The sequence below is a fragment of the Dendroctonus ponderosae genome, unplaced genomic scaffold (assembly GCF_020466585.1).
Source record: "Dendroctonus ponderosae isolate FM_Combo_2020 unplaced genomic scaffold, Dpon_F_20191213v2 Dpon_F_20191213_5, whole genome shotgun sequence".
NCBI lineage: Eukaryota > Metazoa > Arthropoda > Insecta > Coleoptera > Curculionidae > Dendroctonus > Dendroctonus ponderosae.
In genome coordinates, this window is record NW_026018715.1 from 12,169,197 (window position 1) to 12,189,837 (window position 20,641).

The window sequence follows — 20,641 nt, forward strand, 5'->3', positions numbered from 1 at the left end:
AGCGTGTTGGTGTTTAGAGTGCGCATTTTGCAAGTTCCTAATCAGACTGCTCTGAAAAATCAGGAACTTCTTGGATTTCAGTGAAATTTCGTCCGCATGGAGCGAGATGCACTTACTTAACGTATTAAACATTTGAAGTGTCCACTACTCTTGGTTTCACCTGGACATTTTTTTAAATATGAACACGTTGGTGCTTACGGAGCGGATTTTGCAAGGTCTTAATTAGACGGCTCTGAAAAATTAGAAAGTGCTTGCATTCGAGCGAAATTTGGGCAGCATGCAGTCGGATGCACTCGCTTAACACACTCAACATTTGAAAGATCTTCTATTTTTGCTTTGATCAGAGCAATTTTTTAAACATGAGCGTGTTGGTGTTTAGAGTGCGCATTTTGCAAGTTCCTAATCAGACTGCGCTGAAAAATCAGGAGATTCTTGGATTTCAGTGAAATTTCGTCCCCATGGAGCGAGATACACTTACTTAACGCACTAAACATTTGAAGTGTCCACTACTTTTGGTTTCACCTGGACATTTTTTTAAATATGAACACGTTGTTGCTTACGGAGCGCATTTTGCAAGCTCTTAATCAGACGGCCATGAAAAATTAGAAAGTGCTTGCATTCGAGCGAAATTTGAGCAGCATGCAGTCGGATGCACTCGCTTAACGCACTCAACATTTGAAAGATCTTCTATTTTTGCTTTGATCAGAGCAATTTTTGGTGTTTAGTTTAGTTGGTGTTTAGAGTGCGCATTTTGCAAGTTCCTAATCAGACGACTATAAAAAGTCAGAAAGTGCTTGTATTCGAGCGAAATTTGGGCAGCATGCAGTCGGATGCACTCGCTTAACGCACTCAACATTTGAAAGATCTTCTATTTTTGCTTTGAGCTGGAAATTTTTTTAAATATGCGGGTCTTGATGGTTACAGTGCGCATTTTGCAAGTTCCTAATCAGACTGCTCTGAAAAATCAGGAAATTCTTGGATTTCAGTGAAATTTCGTCCGCATGGAGCGAAAAGCACTTACTTAACGCACTAAACATTTGAAGTGTTTACTACTTTTGGTTTCACCTGGACAATTTTTTAAATATGAACAGGTTGGTGCTTACGGAGAGGATTTTGCAAGGTCTTAATCAGACGGTTCTGAAAAATTAGAAAGTGCTCGCATTCGAGCGAAATTTGGGCAGCATGCAGTCGGCTGCGCTTGGCATGCAAATTGGGTCAGAGAATAGTTGCATCGTTGGAGTTTTCATAGAAATGTGAAGAAATACCCGACCTATGGTCATTTTCAAGTCCGTATTCAACGGCGATGTTGGGTCAGCTCACACTGAGTTTCAAGAAAGGTAACAACTAGCACATTGATGAAACAGCCAAATTAGTTAGGAGTTAGATCCCTTTTCACCTCTGCCATAGAGAAAGTAAAATAACAATTTTACTTACTCTATGACCTCTACTAAGAATTTAAGTCGAGCGGGCCACGAACGAGTTCTGAAAATGAGCATGGAGCAAGTAAAATAAGTATCTCATATTATTCTCTTTATGGAACTGAGTTCTGTTCTGATCTCACCCTACACTGGTCGACAAGAGTCGCTGTGTGCGCTTTGCAACTGTGAAATGCATGAGTGAAATTTACTCAGTATATCAGTATTTGGCCCTTAAGACAAGATACGCAAAAAAATTGGTACAAAATCAGAAATCAAAATAGCAAAAAAAACCAAATTTCCAATAGTCAATGGTGCACATGGTACCGCCAGTACTCTCGTCTAGGACCATCTTTAGGCACCCGAAAGTAGAAAAGTAAAGCCAACTGACTCGCTGGCTAAACAGGCCCACTTAAGAACCCAACAAGTGAACTCTAATCAAAATCAATTTCAGTTTTTCGTTCAGCGCTCAGTTTGCGACGAGCCATTGAGCAGAACAGTCGGTGCTGAAACTGCGCAGCTGCAACCTCTCGCGATGTTCATCTCAACAGTACCATTCCACATCAGTTTCAATCGGTGCGGACCTAAATAGACCTTCGAGTGCGGTTCCGAATTTGTGTCTTTTCGTTGTGCGACACCAACCGAACCCAAAAATACACTTTGATAATTTGGAGATTTAATTAATTAGAGCAAGACTGCACAATGATGTTCATCTGGTGCTTCTTCTTATCTGTGATAGCTCTGAGCGCAGCTCAGGAGGAATCGGTCAGCATCAATCGACCAAGAGCGAGGATGCAGCAACCGCGGGTTCAAATTATTACCGGTAAGTTTTCTTCAGTTTTAACTAGATTCTGATACGGTACTACTTGCGCCACTGAAAGTCAGGCCTGAAGACTACAGACGCGAAATTTTCCTCAATCATTCTCACATTTTCGACAATCTTGAGGTATAGCTCAAAGTAATAATGCTGTAATACATGATGTTCTTGGAGTTGAATCGTGAGGAAAAGTTTGCGGAAAAAGACAATGGTTTTCCTGGAGGATCAAAACGCCAGTATCAGAATCAATCGAATGAACTGAGTATGTTTATGCATTCGAATGAGCAAAATCTAAATTCATTTTGCTAATTCGAGGCTAAATCGCTAATGGTAGTTGCAAATTATTCAGTGGCCCCCTTGAAGGTTTATATCCACTGTTCTACATTGCATTAGAATCAATTGCATTGAGCTTTGGAAACGAAAAACGAATTCTAACTCTTAATTGGACAAAAATCGCTAACACGTTTCGCTTTTCTGGAAAAATAATGCCATTAAACGAAAGCCCCATTTAACATCAGGCTAATCAAGGCAAAGTGAAGGTAAACATTGTAAATCAGCTACAAATTATGCATAATTTCGTTTGATCGTCCGCTTTTACAATCGTCGTTTCTATCTGTCGCGTACACTAATCTGTGTAGAGCTTTTCTTTGAGCACCGTTGTCGTGCTTATGAAATTACCGCACAGATTATGGGCCAAAGCGAAAAAACAAAATGCCGTTAACCGATTTTTATTTAAGAAGGGTATTAAAACGGGATGCTGAACCATTGCGAGCGGATATTTAAATCAATCCAAGTCTTTGCCCGGATAAGCTCTTGTCCAAGGCGGATTGATCGGAAGCCAATTAGTATATTCTTCAAAACAATCATGCTAAAGGTTCTCAATGCACTAATTTGAAGAAGTTTTGGAGCTAATAAAACAATGCTCTGTGGCTGTGGATTTTCCGAATATTAGTATTTTGAAATGAACACTGGGTGTTCAATTAGCATTCAAACAGTCATAAATGAAGAAACAATGGACAGCGCTATTCGCAACACACAGCAGTTATAAAGAAGTGCTTATGTAGATGCTAAACAGACGTTTTTCTTTTGCTTGCGCATCAGGGAAATTTCATTTTCTCCAATTAGCAGGCAAGTGAGCTAAACTATTAATTGTTCAAACCGTCGAAAAACGAATGCGAAAACACTGCATAACCCAAGCGGTTAATACCGGGGAATATGAAGACATTGAGGTCGAAGATTTGAGACAAATTTGTGGAAATAAACTGAGACCTCACACAAACGCCAACATTGCGTGGATGCATTATGAAAATTATATCGCCGCGGTCTGTCATCGATTGTTCCCATGGGACAAAGGCCCCATTAGGGCTCGAATTACAATGCAATTTTGAGGTGGAGGCACATCACATAAAAATTAACTCCAGAATGAAAAGACCATCCGCTCTTGCGGGCGTACGCGCCCTATAATTTGGCTCCATCTCGCCAGCTTATTATTTACCTGGGCTACGGTCAAATGCTTCGGGAAACTTGTTAAATATAATTAGACAAACGACGGCTCTTTTCTTTTTTGCCTTGTGTAAACAGTGGCGTCTGGTGGAAAAAAATTGGGAAAAACCTTCTTCTCGCATAGGGAAAACAGCATTTCCATAACCAACTGTCTGTGTATAAATTCCGACCTCTTTAAGTAGGTACAAAGTGGATTCGAAACGGTTGTTTAATTAGCAATCAAGATATTACGGTAGCATTAGGCCCAAATCTGATCCCCAATAATGAGAACGATTGATAATTGACGATGGATTTCAAAATTGACGTGCTCAGGGGGCTTCGCAGTGCCTTATCTTATCAGAAAAGTAGCAAATAGGAGATTATAGGTAACGGTGAATCAATACCCTTAATAAATGTAAAATCAGCGTTATGCACTTTGATCGGTGATGTCCAATCTCATCGTTACCTGGCAGAAAATATATGTACTTCAATGAAAATCGGATATTTCCTCAGCTTTGGCAAAAAATGGTGTGTCTATGTGTGTGCAGCAAATACGAATTATAACCAGGCGCTGGTAAACAAAACATCAGAGACTGTTAAATATTTATATATCTGGTTATTTACTCAGTTATTCCATGTCATTAGTTTATATCTTTCCACATATGAACTGGGGGAGCTTAAGCTTATTTATCCAACGATCTTCGGGGAATTGCTTTATTGATGGAATCATCGCACTTTTATGCGGCCAATTAGAAACCTAATTAATTACTGGGCCAAAAGGAAGACAATGCAGGAAAAAACTTGTAACCGCGTAATTAATTAGACCACCATGGAATTACGAGGAATGTAACCTGTCGGCCGATTGTCTCATCGCTCATCGGTCGCTTCCTATTGAGCGAAAAAATGTCGTCTTCAGATAAATAGCCGAAGGCCGATTTGCCGGATAAGCCGCCGTTGGCAATAAAGGGCACACAATGGATGGGCATGTGCTTTTCTACCTGTTTACCGAAACAAGAAGAACAAAAACTGTTTGAAATTTTGTCCGAGTTTATCAGCTAAACAGCTTCGACAGTCGATACTTGAACATTTTTGAGGGCTTTGTGGGACCTTCATTGGCACTTGCTTGTCTGCAGTCTTCTACTGTGGCACCTGTTTTTTTTTCAGTTTCGTTAGAGGCGCATAGTAGACTTGGATTTTGTCCGCCCATGAAACGCTTTGAACTCGCAGTTGAGGCCAGTTTTCTCTTATTACGCAAAGGTGCATAAACGTGACTGTTATGTTAATTAATCGACCTGTTCTTGCCATACCCTGCTTCATTCGAACGTTCAACTGAAGAAATTAATCATCTTGGGTGAACAGTCTTTGCATCATTGGAGTTTTTAATTTTTACAGAGAGAGAACATAAAACTAGTGTCAATTTCCTCAAAAAGTAGTGAAATAAACACGTCTGAAAATGGTTCATGAATGCATGCACAAATACCAGGTAAGTGGGACAATAAGTGAAAAATGCGTCCGAAGGTTGTCCCCTTAGACAGAAGTTGGCGCCGGCACCGATCCCGGAACAATTAGCAACGTTCTAACCGGCTCCTACTGCGACAGTCACCTATCGGAGTAAATTTTTCCTTTTATCTATGGTGCCAATTAGAAATCGCTGGACAGCGATGACTGATGGCTGAAAGAGTCCATTAAAGTACCACCCTGGTTCTCAGGTAGGAACCGTCTCATTTCCCCAAAGTCGCATCCTTTGAATAAATGGGAACAATGTCGAAGTTATAACAATCACCCGGAGGTGCAGTTTTTCATAAACACTCCGGTGCCTTATTGGTTACATTGCTTGCCTGATAAAGAAGTCGCCAGAAATCAGTCGGGTACCACTAAAAATAAAAAGACTGTCGCCAGGGCTCCATGTCAATTAAAAAAATTGCATTGTCTAGCCTGACGAAGGAGACAAAGTTCCCGGAATAGAACCACTTTGCCCATCGTGCTGAATACAAGGGTGGTGCTAAGAGTATTTGAGGGTAAAATGAATGAAAAAATATACGCTTTAAAAATTTGGTTGAGTTGAAAATGTTTTCATTTACTGGATGCTTTTAAGAGTCAAAAAAGATAATAAATTTTATAGAACTCCGAGAAAACCTGCAAGAATGAAAATAGCCAGTTTTTCTGCTTCATGCTTAAAGGATTTAAGCACCGACGCGACTTCATATTCCATGTTTTTATGTGCTCAATATTTTGCTTTTACTCCCAACATACTCTTTCGTTTATACGTTCTTTGTTTTCTTTTCTTTCCAAACATTTATTTGACTTTTTTAGCCACTTTATTTAGATGTAATTAGTTACTTAAGTATCGCGACTGATTCGAAAATAATGTTCCTTTGCATAACCACATTTTGAATGAAGAAAAATCTATTGCACGGAGACAAACATATTATTTTCACCCATTTTTTTAGTTAAAACCTGCATTTTTAGTTTTCAAAATAGACACTGGTTTTGCGGTTCTAAATCGATTTTTAGTTTATATAAAAGTTCATTTTTTTGCGATTGTTATTAGCGTAAAATTATTATCTTAAAATAATTGGGAAAATTATCGAAACAAACGATAACCAAGTTCTGTGTAGAGAGATTTTTGCTCTTTTTTTGAGAACTTTTGAGAGATAATGCTAGTTTAGAGAAAAACGAAAATATACAAAAATATAGTAAACGCAAATAAAGGAAAATATTAAATTCTGCCTTTTTGAGCATAAATAGTTAATTCATACTTTAACAATCGAAAATATGGTGTAGAAATATTTTTAATAAAAGGAATTCTTAACTGTCATTCAAAGAATTTTTAGTTAACGAAAACAAGCTACAAATTCGTAAAATGAATATTTTTCCAAAATAATTGAAACAATTATCGAAACAAACGATAGCCAAATTTTGTGTAAAGAGAGAATTTTGATGTTAGCTTAGAGGAACAAAGCAAATATACTAAAATAGAGTGAACACAAAACACAAATAAAGGAATTGTTTACTGTCATTCAAAGAATTTTTAGTCAACAAGCTATAAAATATTCCTAAAATTAATATTTTGCCAAAATAATTGAGAAAGTTACCGAAACAAAAGATAACCGCGTCGTGTGCATAGAAATAATTTTGCTAATTTTAGAGAAACAAAGATGATGAAGAAAATAATTAATACAATAATAAATAAAAATAAAATTTTGCACATTTGAGCATAGAATGTTAATTCAAACTTTAACGATCATTCATATGGAATGTAACAGATATTTATAATGTAAGGAAATTGGTCATTGCCACTAAAAGGATTTTTAGTTAATAAAATACATTTTCGAGGTTCAACATTTCAATATTACAAGATTTGCGGATATTCGATTACCAAAATTGAAATTTCCCCACGATTTTTTCGAAAAACTGGGTTTTAACTAAAAAATGGTTGTTTGAATGAAATTACAAAATATTCCAGAAAATCTGGAAATGATGCATCAATTTATGTGAAGTAATTAACGAAGTAGTGAATTACGGTTTACAGAGTGAAAAGTGTGAAATGTGATGGCGCTAGTTTAAAGAATCGAAAAAACCAGAATGAAAGAAAAATATTTTAAAAACATTTGGGTAACCAATTCAAGGATTTTTTATGTAGCAAAATACTTTTTTACGATACATATAAAATAAAAATAACACCAGCTTTACGCCACGAAATAAAGGCGCCAAGTACCTACGTTTAATGGAGATAATTGCGGGGCTGGTGAATATGAAAAAGTTAAGCAAACAGAGCAGCATAAAAAGAGAAAAGGCGAACAATTAAAGAAAACAATAACGAAAGCAAGAAATTAAAAACGCTAGAAAGTTAAGATTGTTTCGTCACCTTAACAACTAGTACTTTTTCTTCTTGATGAGACTGTCAAAAACGGGACATAAAGACAATCCTCCCAACCAATTTTCGTGGACACGCGTTTGTCTCTACACTCTTCAATATGTGAACAGTTTTAGCATTTCCCTTGTACACCCGCAACGACAACCCCAGATGAAAGAAGGAAAGAGCAAGTGGCGCCAGCCGAAAGTCTGCATTTAAGTGCCTCGTTCTTCTGTTCGGATTCAAGTGACTCTATTTCAAGGGCCCAGGAGGGTCTCGCTTTGTATCCGGTATGACTAAAATGCCATCACCCGCTTTACTATCTGTTTAATGACATCGAGCTTATATGCCGGAACATAAACGCCTTTTTTAGAGTCTTGTTTAAATTAGCTGCCGCTCAAGACCCGGTCCATTGTAAATTAACTAACTTTAATCAGCGATAAACTTCCGAATAGTTCAAGCCATTAGATCATCGCACATTACAGACATTGGATTGGCGATTAATTCGGCTTTTTTTAAGCTTTTGCTTGTATTTGAGGGGACTTCAAAAGTTTTCTAAAACATCACGCAATAGCTTTTGTTCAGTTAAAGAAAGGGTTTAGCTTATCTAAGAATTTGAGTGAACTTGTTTGAATGGCTTCACCTGATAATTTGAGTTTTACAATTTAATTCTAGCGAAATCAGTGCAATTTCGTTTTATGAATATTAGCATAGAGCTTAAGGTCCGCCACTAAGCCAGCAAACCGCCCTGATTTAACTCTTTTGAGTTTTCCCATAAATGTAATTTTTGAAATGAACTTTCAGAAACCCACAGGGCGATAACTTTGTTGTGCATTATCAGTATGGTTCAATAAGTTCATTTATTCGTGAATCAATACCCGTTTTGTCGATGGAAAAATGAGGGCAATCTTTGGCCAGCGATAACGTCTGGCGCCTGCAAAAAGAACAGTCTGAAAATGTTAATTAATATGACAACGACAGTGTACGTATTTTTTTGCCTCGATAAGCGCCGATAAACGCTAATGAGGGTCCTAGATAAAGCAATTGTGTATGACTGTAACAGTGCGGGTAATTATTCAAGTTTAATTATTCAAACAAAGCCTGTTGTTTCGACTTGACTATGTCGGGCTTGATGTGTGCGTTTATTCGAAAATTTCGTCTGTGGATACTGGAATATCTCTGCCATTGTTTCCACCAAGCACCAGTTATTAATAGAAATAGAACACATGATTGAGATTGAGAAAGAAACCAAGTTTTATTAATTATCTTTGTCCTAATAATAACCGCGCTTATTAGACTTTATTTACTTAATAGAGGAGGAAAAACTAGCACTAGAACAACAGCAGACAATCGCATTTTTTTGCCTCAAAGTAGCTAATTAACTGCCATTTTATTACAATTTTTTAATCGATTTTAATTAAATTTAATGCATCAACAGGCCTGTTATCAATAGGCACATTTGATTTAATCATTCTATAAAACAACAACAATTATCTGTTGTTTACGGTTATTTAAACATACTGCCTATACATTAGCAAAGAAGTGCCTATCGTCACAAAAGCTGCATGATTTGTGCAGGTGGAATAGTTTTTAATTAAAAATTAAATATAAAATTGAAATAAATGCTAACAAGTTGTGACCAGTTTGGATTCAAATATTACGTGGAAACGAATTATCTCTATTGGCTGATAAGGAGCAGCCACAGTTGTAAACAACCAATCCCAAGTCGGAGACTGAAATCGCTCATTTGATATGGAAAAATGATTCATTACGTTTATGTGCTTTGGACAATAATCCATTTTATCTATTTTTAAATTGTTTACGTTCATAAGATTCTTTGTTTGATCAAAAGGAAACTTTGGCTTTTGTTCCACAAAACTCTACCGAATAGCCTCAATATAGATATTTTCCAATTTCTTCGCAATTACGTAATGATTGCATAACTTTCCAAGTACCTTCTCCAGGAAATTACGACACGTTGCACAATGAGTTACATGCAAAATTTTTATTTGATAATCTTTCTGTGTTTATCTAATCACGAGAATGCAGGCAAACAGAAAAATGACAAAGTAAAACAGTTGCCATATCATTTGGTATGAACCAGAAGACAATTAAACGTGCCCCTTACTGGGTGCAAGCGATGGTTTCTTCGGAAGATTGTTTCACTGACCAGACCCCACGGGCCGAATAAATTACATGAATCTTTTCTCTCTTCTTTGATGTTTGTTTAGTTCGTTAATTACGGATTATGACGAGGCGCTTTTTTTTCCGGCCCTCCATATAGCTGGGAGCCCATTATCAAACAATAAGTGAAGATCATTTTTATTATACCTGCATGAGTTGAAACAATGGCTGTTTGCTTTAGTAGCCAAACTTCCTGTTCAGTGAGCTATTTTCAGAATAAACAGTTCATGAGGACACTTAAATTATTTAGAAGCATACGGGGCTATCGGTAAACGATAACGCGTAAAATGCTGGTCCTAAAAGCCCCAAATGGATCAACCCGCTGTTATCAGCGCAGTAATAAAACCCCTTAGTGGGGCCGATTAATTTCCAAGAGTTCGACTCCTCCGGCCTTCTTGCAGGTAGGTTCGAAGATTCCACACAATGCCCACCTCTGCTTTGCATCAGCAGGCAGATAAGGTAAAAGCTCACTATCTTTTTTACAAGCTTATGCACTTAGGAAGGCGCCTGAATGTTATAGTTTAAATAACGTGGGATTGACCTGTGTAATTAAGAATGATGCCCGGACAATGGAAGTACCTGCAGTGAAACTTTGCGCAGTTAATTACCAGATGCTAGAAGAAAATGTTCAGCGAATTGTTGTTCATAAATCGACGATAAGAAGTGGCGCAGCAGCAACTGCATTCAATTATTTCCGATAAAAAGCCAGAAGATAATTTGTTTTAAGATGCGGAATGAAAAATAAAACAACCGTTACGGTTTAATAACGCAGGACAAGATAATTTCCGCACGGGAAAATTACATGGAATGCGGTGCATGGAATTAATAACGCGATGGACTCGAGTATAACTGGACGGTGAATTAGAGAGCAGTTGAAATATTCTACAAAACGCACCAGTTATTCACCAATACTTAAGGCTTTTATGGGCATGGTTGCACAATCGGTGATTTTTGGGTTATTTGGTCGTTGTTGGTATGAATTTGTGGATCGAAATGAAGTGTTTGCTTCGGCTGCTCACGCTGAGCCAGGCGGAAACTCAAGCAATCAATGAAGGACGGAGGAAACAACAGAGGAGTTTTCACCAAAAATTCAGTGAATTTGCTCATGTCATGTGGAGGGAATTGAACCGGAGCCTGGAACATTCGCATTGATTTTCTTCAATTGCTTGTCCGGATCATGACTAGTTTTTTCTGTTTAGATATTGCGGAAATCTTCATTCAATTTACTTCACTACGTCAGAGTGGAGAAGATCAGTTTTTTCCACTGTTAAACTTATTCATAGCGCCAAACAGTTAGTTACTAGTTAAGTACATTAATATTTCAGAAACCACTTGAACTGTCCTGCTTAAACTAAACACTCTCCTAAGCACTAAGATTGAAACGCATTGCAGATAAATGAGAAGTGACGGAAATAATTACGATTCCAAGCTTGGACGCTCACAATTGAAAAAAACCATCGTTATCGGTACCTTATTAAATGGGATTGGTACTGCCTAATGCTGATGGGAGCAGCAGGAGCAGCAGCCGAAGAACCACGGCATCAAAGAAGAATTATTATTGCTCAATCGTTAAAATTATTGGAAAGTTTCTCATTCGAAATTCCGTTGGTTTTATAATGTGAACGCATGATGTATGGGCATTTTCAAATAATCACACACGGCCTATTTTGCTATCTTCGAAACAATTTGAATATTTCGTTGTCCTTAATTTATGGTGCCACACCATTGAACAGCGCTCGCTCAAAAAAAGACCCACAAATGGTAAACAATTTAATTAAAGAACGGATTAAGAAGCGGTTCTGCGATTGTTTATGTAGGTCTTATTTATAATTGCCGTCAATAAAATGCGGTTTATTGCTTTCCGATCGAAGATATATTACTAATTGAGAACGTGTCAAATAATATTTTCAATTGTGTTTAACTGGGACGAGAAGGCCTTGCAGCTTTGTAGTCAATCTTGGATTTTATAGTTTTACTTTTTTATTGCTTAGCGGCTTGAGTCAACAGACACTTTGCTTCCAATCGCCGACTGTAATTGCTTTTGTTATTGGGTCAAATCGACTAAGATTTTCACTCAATTTGACTTAACTAATTAATCAACATTCATACTTATAGCAAATTAACACCAATTCACCAGTTACAATAAAATGAGCATAGATAATGGGTGAGGCTCTGATCTTATTCCTATGGAACTCTCATTGACCTGCGTTGAGTGTTGAAAGAAGAAAATTATGCCGCTCCTCAAAAAAAGTCTTATTAATTTAATGTCTAGTCGATTTCATACAGTACTTTTCGTAATGCATGCGTAACATAACCGGTGTTCACTCCTGAATTTTTCATTTGTTTGCATCCATTTCTCTTTCTCAAAAAAAAAAAATGCAGGGATTCACGGGATCTGTATATGTACTTTCCTCAAAATTGAGCTATCGAGACAATTAAAAGATGAAGAACCGATGTTTATGAACAGAGCTTAAAATGTGGGACAAAAACCCGGGGCGAGCTTTCTGCTCGGCTCACTCTACAGGGTGTTGCAAACAGACAAAAGGAAAAGAATGAAAAATGCGGTTTTTCTCACGGTTACAAAATTACACACAGACGTAAATCGCCGCAATTGACCGACTAAATATTAGTCTAGTTTCCGGATAAAATCGCAGGGAAATTGAAAAACAAATTACCATCTCGACCCCACCAAAAATTTGACCTGAAAAGCGGACATTTTTTGCGCTAATTAGAGCCTCGTGAGAAGACAATTTTTGACATTTACCTTTGATTGGAGGTTTCCGTATCCAACTAGTCCATTCCATAGTGGCAAAGTTCTCAGTCTTGAAAAAACTCAAAAATACCCCGTAAATTTCAAATAGGCACTGTTTCAAATAGGCACAGGTTAAACACTCTCGAAACACATTCGAAAAACTCGTTTTTTTGTTAAAATCGAACTTTTATCAGGAAAATTCCGCAAAGCCAGATAAAACAGCGTTTAAGAAAATCAAAATATTTCCGCAGGACAATGGAAATTGTTTAGAGTTCAAAACCGCTTTAAAATTCCAAATCTACCGGACTAATGTCGCGGTTTTAAACCCAAGTGGAGGTGGTTTCTCCGCCTGACAGCAAACGTCAGATAGTGTCCAACTCGAAAAATTGCGTTTTTGTGGCTAAAATTGCACCATTTGCCGGGAAATTAGCATCAAAGGGTGCAGAACAAGTTTGTTTTTCACCAGATACACAAATTTTAGCGCAAAAATCAAGACATCTTGAGAACTTTTGAAATATTGACGGGGCAAATCTCACGCAATCTGCGCCAACAGCGACCAACCAAAATCACATCGTATGCGAATCAAGGTGTTTTTGAGCGCGTATACGTCCATAAATGGATAATATTTTGCTTAAAATGACCGTTGGAAAGTTCCTGCTCTAAAAGTAAACATGCAACATTTAAAAGTTTTTCTTCAGATCAAGAGATGCATTAAGAAATCATTAAACTACGCTTTATTTACTGACTGACCTAATTTTTAAAATCGGCCGGCACAAGCAGAAACTTTCGAACTTTAGTATTTGATAAATTTTAGGTGGCCGGAGTTTTTTGTCAGGCAACGTAGATGCACTCTTTCCCAAGCTTAGAAATTAGTAGTTCCCGAACAGAGGTGCAAAGGAAACGACAATCGAATGCTCCGCTTTCCAAACATTAAAACAGAAAATGAGTACTTTTGTTATACAATTAACTGCATTGAGGGTAAATAAACTAAATATAAGCCATTAAGCGAATAAAATGTGGCACTTACCATTGACTGTCCATTTCCGTAATGCATAGTGGGCAATGTCTCAAAAAGAAACTCCAGAAAACCGCACTTTGGTTCGGAAAACTACCACGAATCCGGATCATTTTCGGAGTGACAAATTTTCCACAGAAAAATTGAAACTGAAATTCCAAATCTACCGGACTAATATTGAGTTTATCAGCGCAAGTGATGGCTGCGCTGCTTGACAGCAAACGTCAGGCAGTTTTCAACTGGAAAAATCGCGTTTTTATTGCGAAAAATCGCCCTATGTGTGGGGAAAATGGCATCAAAAGGTGCCGAGGAACTTTGTTTTTCACAAGATGAACATTTTTTAGCGGAAAAATTTAAATATTTCAGAAAATTTTCGAATTTTTGCCGGCAAATCGCACACAACCTGCCCTAACAACCATTAAGAACCAAACTAAATGATCAAGAGAAGGGGGAATGAAGGGTGACATGTTGAATGTCAGTTTGATCAACTTGTCATAGATTAAAGTTTTTTATATCAAATTATTTATTTTTTTTAGATCAAACACGATGTTTTTGCAACCTGCCCATTTGCGTCAGCACTGGTTACATGTGCAAATCGAGCAGTGGTGGATGTTTTTCCGATTTCCTGGACCCAACCGTCGGGTCAGCTTACATAGGCCGGCATGGATGTGTGGAATATTTGACCGAGTAAGTTGAAAAGCGTGTTTTTTGCGCGATTTACTGTGCCAAACTATGCGATCAACAACACACGCTGCCTCTAAGCTATGTGGATGCAGAAAAATAATCCCATTAATATTCCCCATTTGCTGACGCCCGATTAATCAACCGCACATTGCATACCACCATCACCTGTCGATTGTTATTTTAAGTCTCTGTACTTTGGCTGATTAAAATTCTTTACTTGTGGGGAATTGGCGTGTTGAGCAACACATCAGCAGCGGATGCACAAAGTATATTAATGCTAAAAAGTGATACTGATTTAAATTAAATAGGTACCAACCGGTTTGGCTACGAAGATCAAGTGAAATATTTCTTTTTTAACACTTAGCGGTTAAATGATGTAGGTAATCACTCAGGCGCCTCTTTATACAGGGTTTTGCCCCAGGATATTTCAAAATAATCCCCAAAAATCCAGAATCTCTTGGAAAAAGAACGCTGAATATTTTTTTGCAATATTTTTCCAGCAGCTTCAAGTTTCTCATGTACTATCTGCTGTATTTTTTTTATGTATTTCGGGAGTGTTATTTTCAGCTGATTGAACCCAGTTTGCACTAAAAAAAGAGACATTCGGTGATTTTTGAGGTCATTATTGCAAATTTTACCCAAGGGTGTCACATACAGAAAGTTTATATTTCTCCCTCTGGTTAGTTTTGAGTAGATTTTTTTGAAATTAGCGTAAACATGGTTTGGCAAAAATATCGCATAAATCGACGGGCGAGATCAAGCAAACTTCGAAAAAGAAACAATCATTTATAGTGTTGGGTGCTGGTAAATGAAACGTTCTATTAATATGCACGACTGGCTTAGTAATAAAGGATGTGGCGCCTGGTAAAAAAACTGGCGCCAAAATACAATAAACAATGGCAAATGAGTGAATAACTACAGACAGTACCACTGTCTGCATTAAATATTACCACCGCATAGACATAGATATTTCAAATTGAACTTAATGCAGTTGGAAATGTGTGCGATTCAACAGCAAAAAGCTCCTTCCTTGAACCAGATGAATTCGTTGATTTCGCCTCGTTATGGGCGTTTTAATGAGTTAGGCCCAACATGTAGGCCTAGATTTAGAATTCCTTGGCCAGTCAGAACCGCTAGTTGATAACTGGTCGCATTTTTCCCCACTCATTGCAATGCAGAAGAAAAATCTATCGAATATATTTATGATAAACCGTCAATTAATGCAGCTCGGAAACACGTTCCTGCCATAACGGCACTATTAATAAACCGAATCGGATAAATAGTGCAGCTTTAAAAAAAGCGACGCGAGAGATCAATTAGGTACGTGCTGAATTGGATTTTGCACGATTCTTTAATGGCTTTCCGCTAATTCTTTGCAGGATTTATTTACATTTTTTCTCTGTCATTTGGCGAAGTCTGTTTTGCATTAGTGATTTATCATGAAATTTCAAGTATTATTTAGTCTTGCACAATCGCTAGTTTTTTTTGCTCTGAAACGTTTGGGAAGGGCGCCATTAAACAGATTTTTTACAGATAAATGGATTATTGGATTAAGTTCGAAACATTTCTTATTTTTGTATTTTCTTGCATTTGGCCACGGTTTTTGAGTAAAATCTTATTAAGCGGTTATTTGAAGTTCTCTAAATTGCAAGCATGATTAGGAATCTAAGAAGCTCAGAGTGTAATATTTTTATTTGTTTCTACTAAAAAATAAATCTTGTCTTTTGGCTGAAAAGCATTCGGTGGAGATTTCCAGATTCAAAAGCCTGGTGTGGTTTATACCAAATATCTCCGAAACGAAAACCAATTCTGACTACGTCACTGACTAGAATGGGGCCAAACCCATAAAAAAGCCGGTATACACTTTTCTCGTAAAGTTAATAATTAGCGACTAATTAGGTTTTTTGATTTGATGGCCAAAATTTTGTAATTTTAAAATTTTCCACAAAACGAAATGCGATTAGATTTTCAATTCAAAGCGCTTGGAAGATCGCAGTCAATCTTTCTGAAAATCAGCTGAGAATTTCAGTCGATTTTCACATTCTAAATTTTTCCTTGGAAACCGAATCAACCGATCGGAAAAGTTATTCCATTCGGGAACGCAGCTGACATCGGTTGGCTCACTCGCACCTATAGGACTCTGAGAGAGATGTAAGCTATGTTAGGCGCTGCTACGTTACAATTTGTCGCCACCACGGCTAAAAAGATTTCAGCTTTTAGCGAGGCCAAGTTTGAAAACAAATTTTGATGCCAACGTTGTACAGTATTGTAAAGACTTTCTGGCTGAAGTGAACGAAGCGTCAACATTAATGGCTTCCCAATTAAAACTTTGGATTTTTTAGTCTTTGGGTCATTCTCGATAGAAATCTCGTTTGGTCTTTTTTGGTTGAATTTTAAAAAACCCTTTTTTGAAAAATAAAGCGTTTTCCACAAGACTGATTTCTTAGCATAAAAGTGTCACGCTCACACCGGTTGAATAACAGCAAAATACAACCGCACCTTTGAAAGTCTCTTGAGGAGAGACTTTGCCAAGTGAAACACTAAGAAGAAAGAGAGTTTTTCAGATCTTTAAAAACGCCTAAGCATATGGAAAAATCCAAATTTTTTTAACCTTTATATTAAGGATTTTGGAGAAAAAACGTAATTAGAAGTCCAAAAGATTGAACTATTGATTCATGGACTATTGGATCAATGACGCAGGTGTTTACGCGAAAACAAATACAGAAAACTGTTCAGATAACCAGCATTAAAAGAATTAACTAAACGGTTAGTGGCTCGCTCCATAAAATTTGGGGGGACAGAAAAGGCACAATTATTTATTTAAATAAAAAAACAAGTCAAAAAACAAACACATGACATTTTTTTCGGTAAAGTCATATACAAAACGCCCTCGATTGTTTCCAATTTTTATCCAGTTAACATTTACAACTTTGTCCCAATATATTCGACTGTTTCTAGACACAAAAAAGTTGGGCCTAAAAGCTCGGAAAACTTACCAGTTTTACGATTCTGTATAAGTAGGACTTAAAACTTCGTTTTTCTTCCATTCCAGATCTTTAAGACACTTTTGCCTCACAGAGAAGAATGGGCAAATCCACAACCGCGACAAACAACATCCCAGATCGCTTTTGGTGTGCTGTTCGGCCGATTTATGCAATCACGCCGATAATCCATCAATCAGAATCCTACTTAACAACTCCTTAGGTATGCGTTTGTAAATAAGGAATTTTTCGCACTTTATATCAGGCCTGGTATTAAATTCGACTGTTTCAGATGACGACGGCAAATATCCGCATCAGACTCCCGAATCATACTTGTATTCGAACTCAGAAGTCTGGTTCAGAGCGGCAACAATAGCCGTTCCTATTTGCGGTGCTGTGATATTGTTCGCTCTGATTGCTGTGGCTGTGAAACTTTTAAGGAAGGAAAACGAAAGGTATTTCCAACATAAATTAAGGTGAGTTTTTTCAATATTTTCAGTTTCGTTCACCCATTTTAAACAGCGCTTTTTCTGTTTCGATTCTAAACAATTTGTGTATTTTTTCAGGCCAGCAATGTATGTGGTTCCAACCGAACACCAACATGAGACATGGCCGAGTCATGTCTCGGTGAGGACGCCGATCTACAGTCCTGCACATCCCAGTGCCTTTGGAGTAAATGAGGAGGAGGACATGTCACATAGACAATCCCAGATGCCTCTGCTTGTGGGACATGAAGGCGGCAATCTCGCTAACGAGAGCAAGAATGACGCTTACGCGAAGCTGAACTACGTTCAATGTGACCGAAATTCGCGCAAATCGTTAATAGTGGAGATAGGAAAGAGTACGCCCGACTTCTCCGTGGCTGCCAACCTGAACTTGAATAGCGGCGACAAGTTTTCCAAAGATGAGAAACGCCTCTACTCGTAGTATAGTTACTTATTTTTGCTTTATCAGACTGAAAATTTTACCGCGGAGCACTGATTCCCACCGACTTCCCTACTTAAATCACTACATACTTAAGCCCGTTTCACTCAAGAGTAGAAATCTCAATTTACTCAGACTGTTAGTAATAGATTTAGCTTAATCATTAACACTTAGAGAATTACCAGAAATGTAGAACTGAGTTCCCCTGGAGCCACATACTTTACGCGTTAACACAGCGACTTTCAGCGATATTTCAATATTAAGACGAATTCCCACTGGCATTCGTGCAATACACTAAACTGGGGTCTGTAGATACGTACCATTAAACCAGAAAATGTGATGTTTTACTAATTCATAAATATATATATAATTATAATCTGTTCCTCACATTGTACATATACGATTAGGTACTTAAAGTTAAGATAAATCGCTTATTTATTGTAATGTTGTATTATTTTTGAGAAGTAGCCTGTAAGTTTGTATAGTACGTTAAAATATATTTTTATAAACCCGAAACGGAGTTGAATTTGGAAAACACGAACAAAACAAAAACACTGCTGATAAGTCTTATATTACATGAAGACTATTGTTACTGCTATTGGCACATTCCAAAACAGATGCTCATTTTGCCAATAACAAGCGCTGATCAATGACAATATTCCTAGCCTTGATTCCAATGTACCTCAAAATTTCTCAAATTGGCAGTATTTCAATTGGATACACATGTGCGCTACACAGAATCACATGCGTAAAACTTATGCAGATAACAATACGAACTATATTAACAACGACGGTTGATTTTATAAAATATCGTGAAATTCGAAAACAACTTTCTAGTCAATGCTATCACAATACGTCTCGATCCTTTCAGTATGGTTGTTTTGCATGAAACATGTCAAAATTTAAAACGGTACATTCGAAAAGTCGAAGTTGGAGGAAACAATCATAAATAATGTACTATTTGTTACGAGTGGAAGTTTGGAAAGATATTAATCAAGCGATGCCTTTCTTTAAGACATCAAATCAACAGGAGGAATAATTGTGCATCAGACAGGCAAAAATGCTTTAGTGCTAATGTGCAAGTTGCGGTAGAATGGTGGACTTTTCCCTAATATTTAGAACAATAGAGGGATTTCAGTAATTAGCTTTTCAAAAARGGCYCAATTTCTACACACACACTAAACTGGTGTTTTGTTGGTGATAACTTTCACTTTTTAAAGGTTTTTTTGCAAAGATAATCCTGAATTACCTCTTGCYCGAAAACMTTCAGATGCAGGCGTTACATTTTTAAACTTCATTGAAATATCACAGAGCAAAACAGTTGAAAATCAGCTCACTTAACGCAATKTCACTCATGATAAACAATTATCCTTCCCGAGAGAGTACTTACTTTATTTATCAGGTAAGCTAAAGCAGGTTCCGATCTCGCGATTTGTCCACCTTTTCCAATATCGAATTGGTGTACGCTTGGTGAATTTGTTTCACAAAGTCGGCGTTGTGTTTTAAAAGATAAATTAACGCCTGGGCCAACTGTTTCTCAGTCAACATGGCCACCGGCTCACCTTCTTCGGTCGCATTGTGATCGCTGGCGTTTTTCGAGGAGCTCGCCGCTGTGAACATCATTGGAGTCATCAGCAGCGGCTTTTGGGCGTTCTCCAAGAACTGTTGAAAAGGCGACGAGCTCAGCAAGTCGTTACTTTCGTCTGATTGCTGATGGGAGATTTGGCTTTGCATCAAAAAGGTCAAGGGCGATGATGTTACATTCTGCTTAGGCGGAGACAGGCGAGGAACATCCAGGGCGCTTCTAGTGAGCTGAGAAAGACGAACAATCAATGGCCTGGTTCTTGAGTTGCTTTGCTGCTGTCTTACCTCAAAACTTCTCACTGGGCAGCTGGAGCTGGCGATCTTAATCGGCACGCTACTTCTGTCGGCACTCATCTCCCCTCTATAGGACGCCAGCTCTTGGGGAGTGATCGACCTCTGCTGCTTCTCGATATGCTCAACACTGTGGGCCGGATTCGACATGAGTCGTTGCAGGACATTTTCCCCGGTCGCCACTGGCTTCTGAACCACATTCTTTGTACTAGCTTTAGCGAAAAAATCCATAACGCTTTGCGACGCAATGTCCGGTACTCTTGGAGTAGATGCCAAGAATGTCGACGCACTTCCTTCCGATTTACTCGGCGTTTTGTTAAAATTCTCCTGGGCCTTCGACAGCATACTGAATATGTCCACATTGCTTTGCTGGAACAAAAATGCACTTAGAATTATGTTTGTATTGTGTACTGTAATGATTGAGCTGGGTTTGTAGTTGACTCAGTTAAAGGGAAAAATTGCACGCAAAGCAAGGGCGGATCCAGGGGGGGGTCATGGGGGTCATGACCCTATTCAATTCTCTATCCAACGATGCCAAAACGAATTCTGTGGCTGGAATGGTTCTTGAGAAACTTGGAAAAAAGCAGCGTCATGTTCAAGTGGATTTTGCAACTCAAAAAAAAACCACGCAAATCTAAAACTTCTTGAATTCAAGC

General features: G+C 37.9%; 2 protein-coding genes and 1 long non-coding RNA gene across 4 annotated transcripts in view; 1 reads left to right on the forward strand and 2 right to left on the reverse strand.

The window, feature by feature from the left end:
* LOC109545427 overlaps positions 1 to 14,048 on the reverse strand; it is a 20,105-nt gene extending 6,057 nt beyond the window's left edge. Inside the window, exon 1 of the long non-coding RNA XR_002172668.2 lies at positions 13,534 to 14,048. This is a non-coding gene — a long non-coding RNA (uncharacterized LOC109545427). The remainder of the gene's footprint in view (positions 1 to 13,533) is intronic.
* LOC109545425 (BMP and activin membrane-bound inhibitor homolog) lies at positions 1,860 to 18,626 on the forward strand. The gene is made up of 5 exons (XM_019916106.2): positions 1,860 to 2,238; positions 14,058 to 14,208; positions 17,258 to 17,409; positions 17,479 to 17,662; positions 17,753 to 18,626. The coding sequence occupies exons 1-5, from the start codon at positions 2,118 to 2,120 to the stop codon at positions 18,111 to 18,113; spliced, it is 969 nt and encodes a 322-aa protein (XP_019771665.2). The 5' UTR covers positions 1,860 to 2,117; the 3' UTR covers positions 18,114 to 18,626.
* Positions 18,627 to 18,665: 39 nt separating this feature from the next.
* LOC109545397 (mRNA-decapping enzyme-like protein) overlaps positions 18,666 to 20,641 on the reverse strand; it is a 3,735-nt gene continuing 1,759 nt past the window's right edge. For both annotated transcript variants that reach the window (XM_048666597.1, XM_019916063.2), the window contains 2 exons: positions 19,980 to 20,354; positions 18,666 to 19,922 (listed from right to left, as the gene is read on the reverse strand). In XM_048666597.1, coding sequence (XP_048522554.1) covers positions 19,518 to 19,922; positions 19,980 to 20,354 — 780 coding nt within the window. In that variant the 3' untranslated portion in view covers positions 18,666 to 19,517. The remainder of the gene's footprint in view (positions 19,923 to 19,979; positions 20,355 to 20,641) is intronic.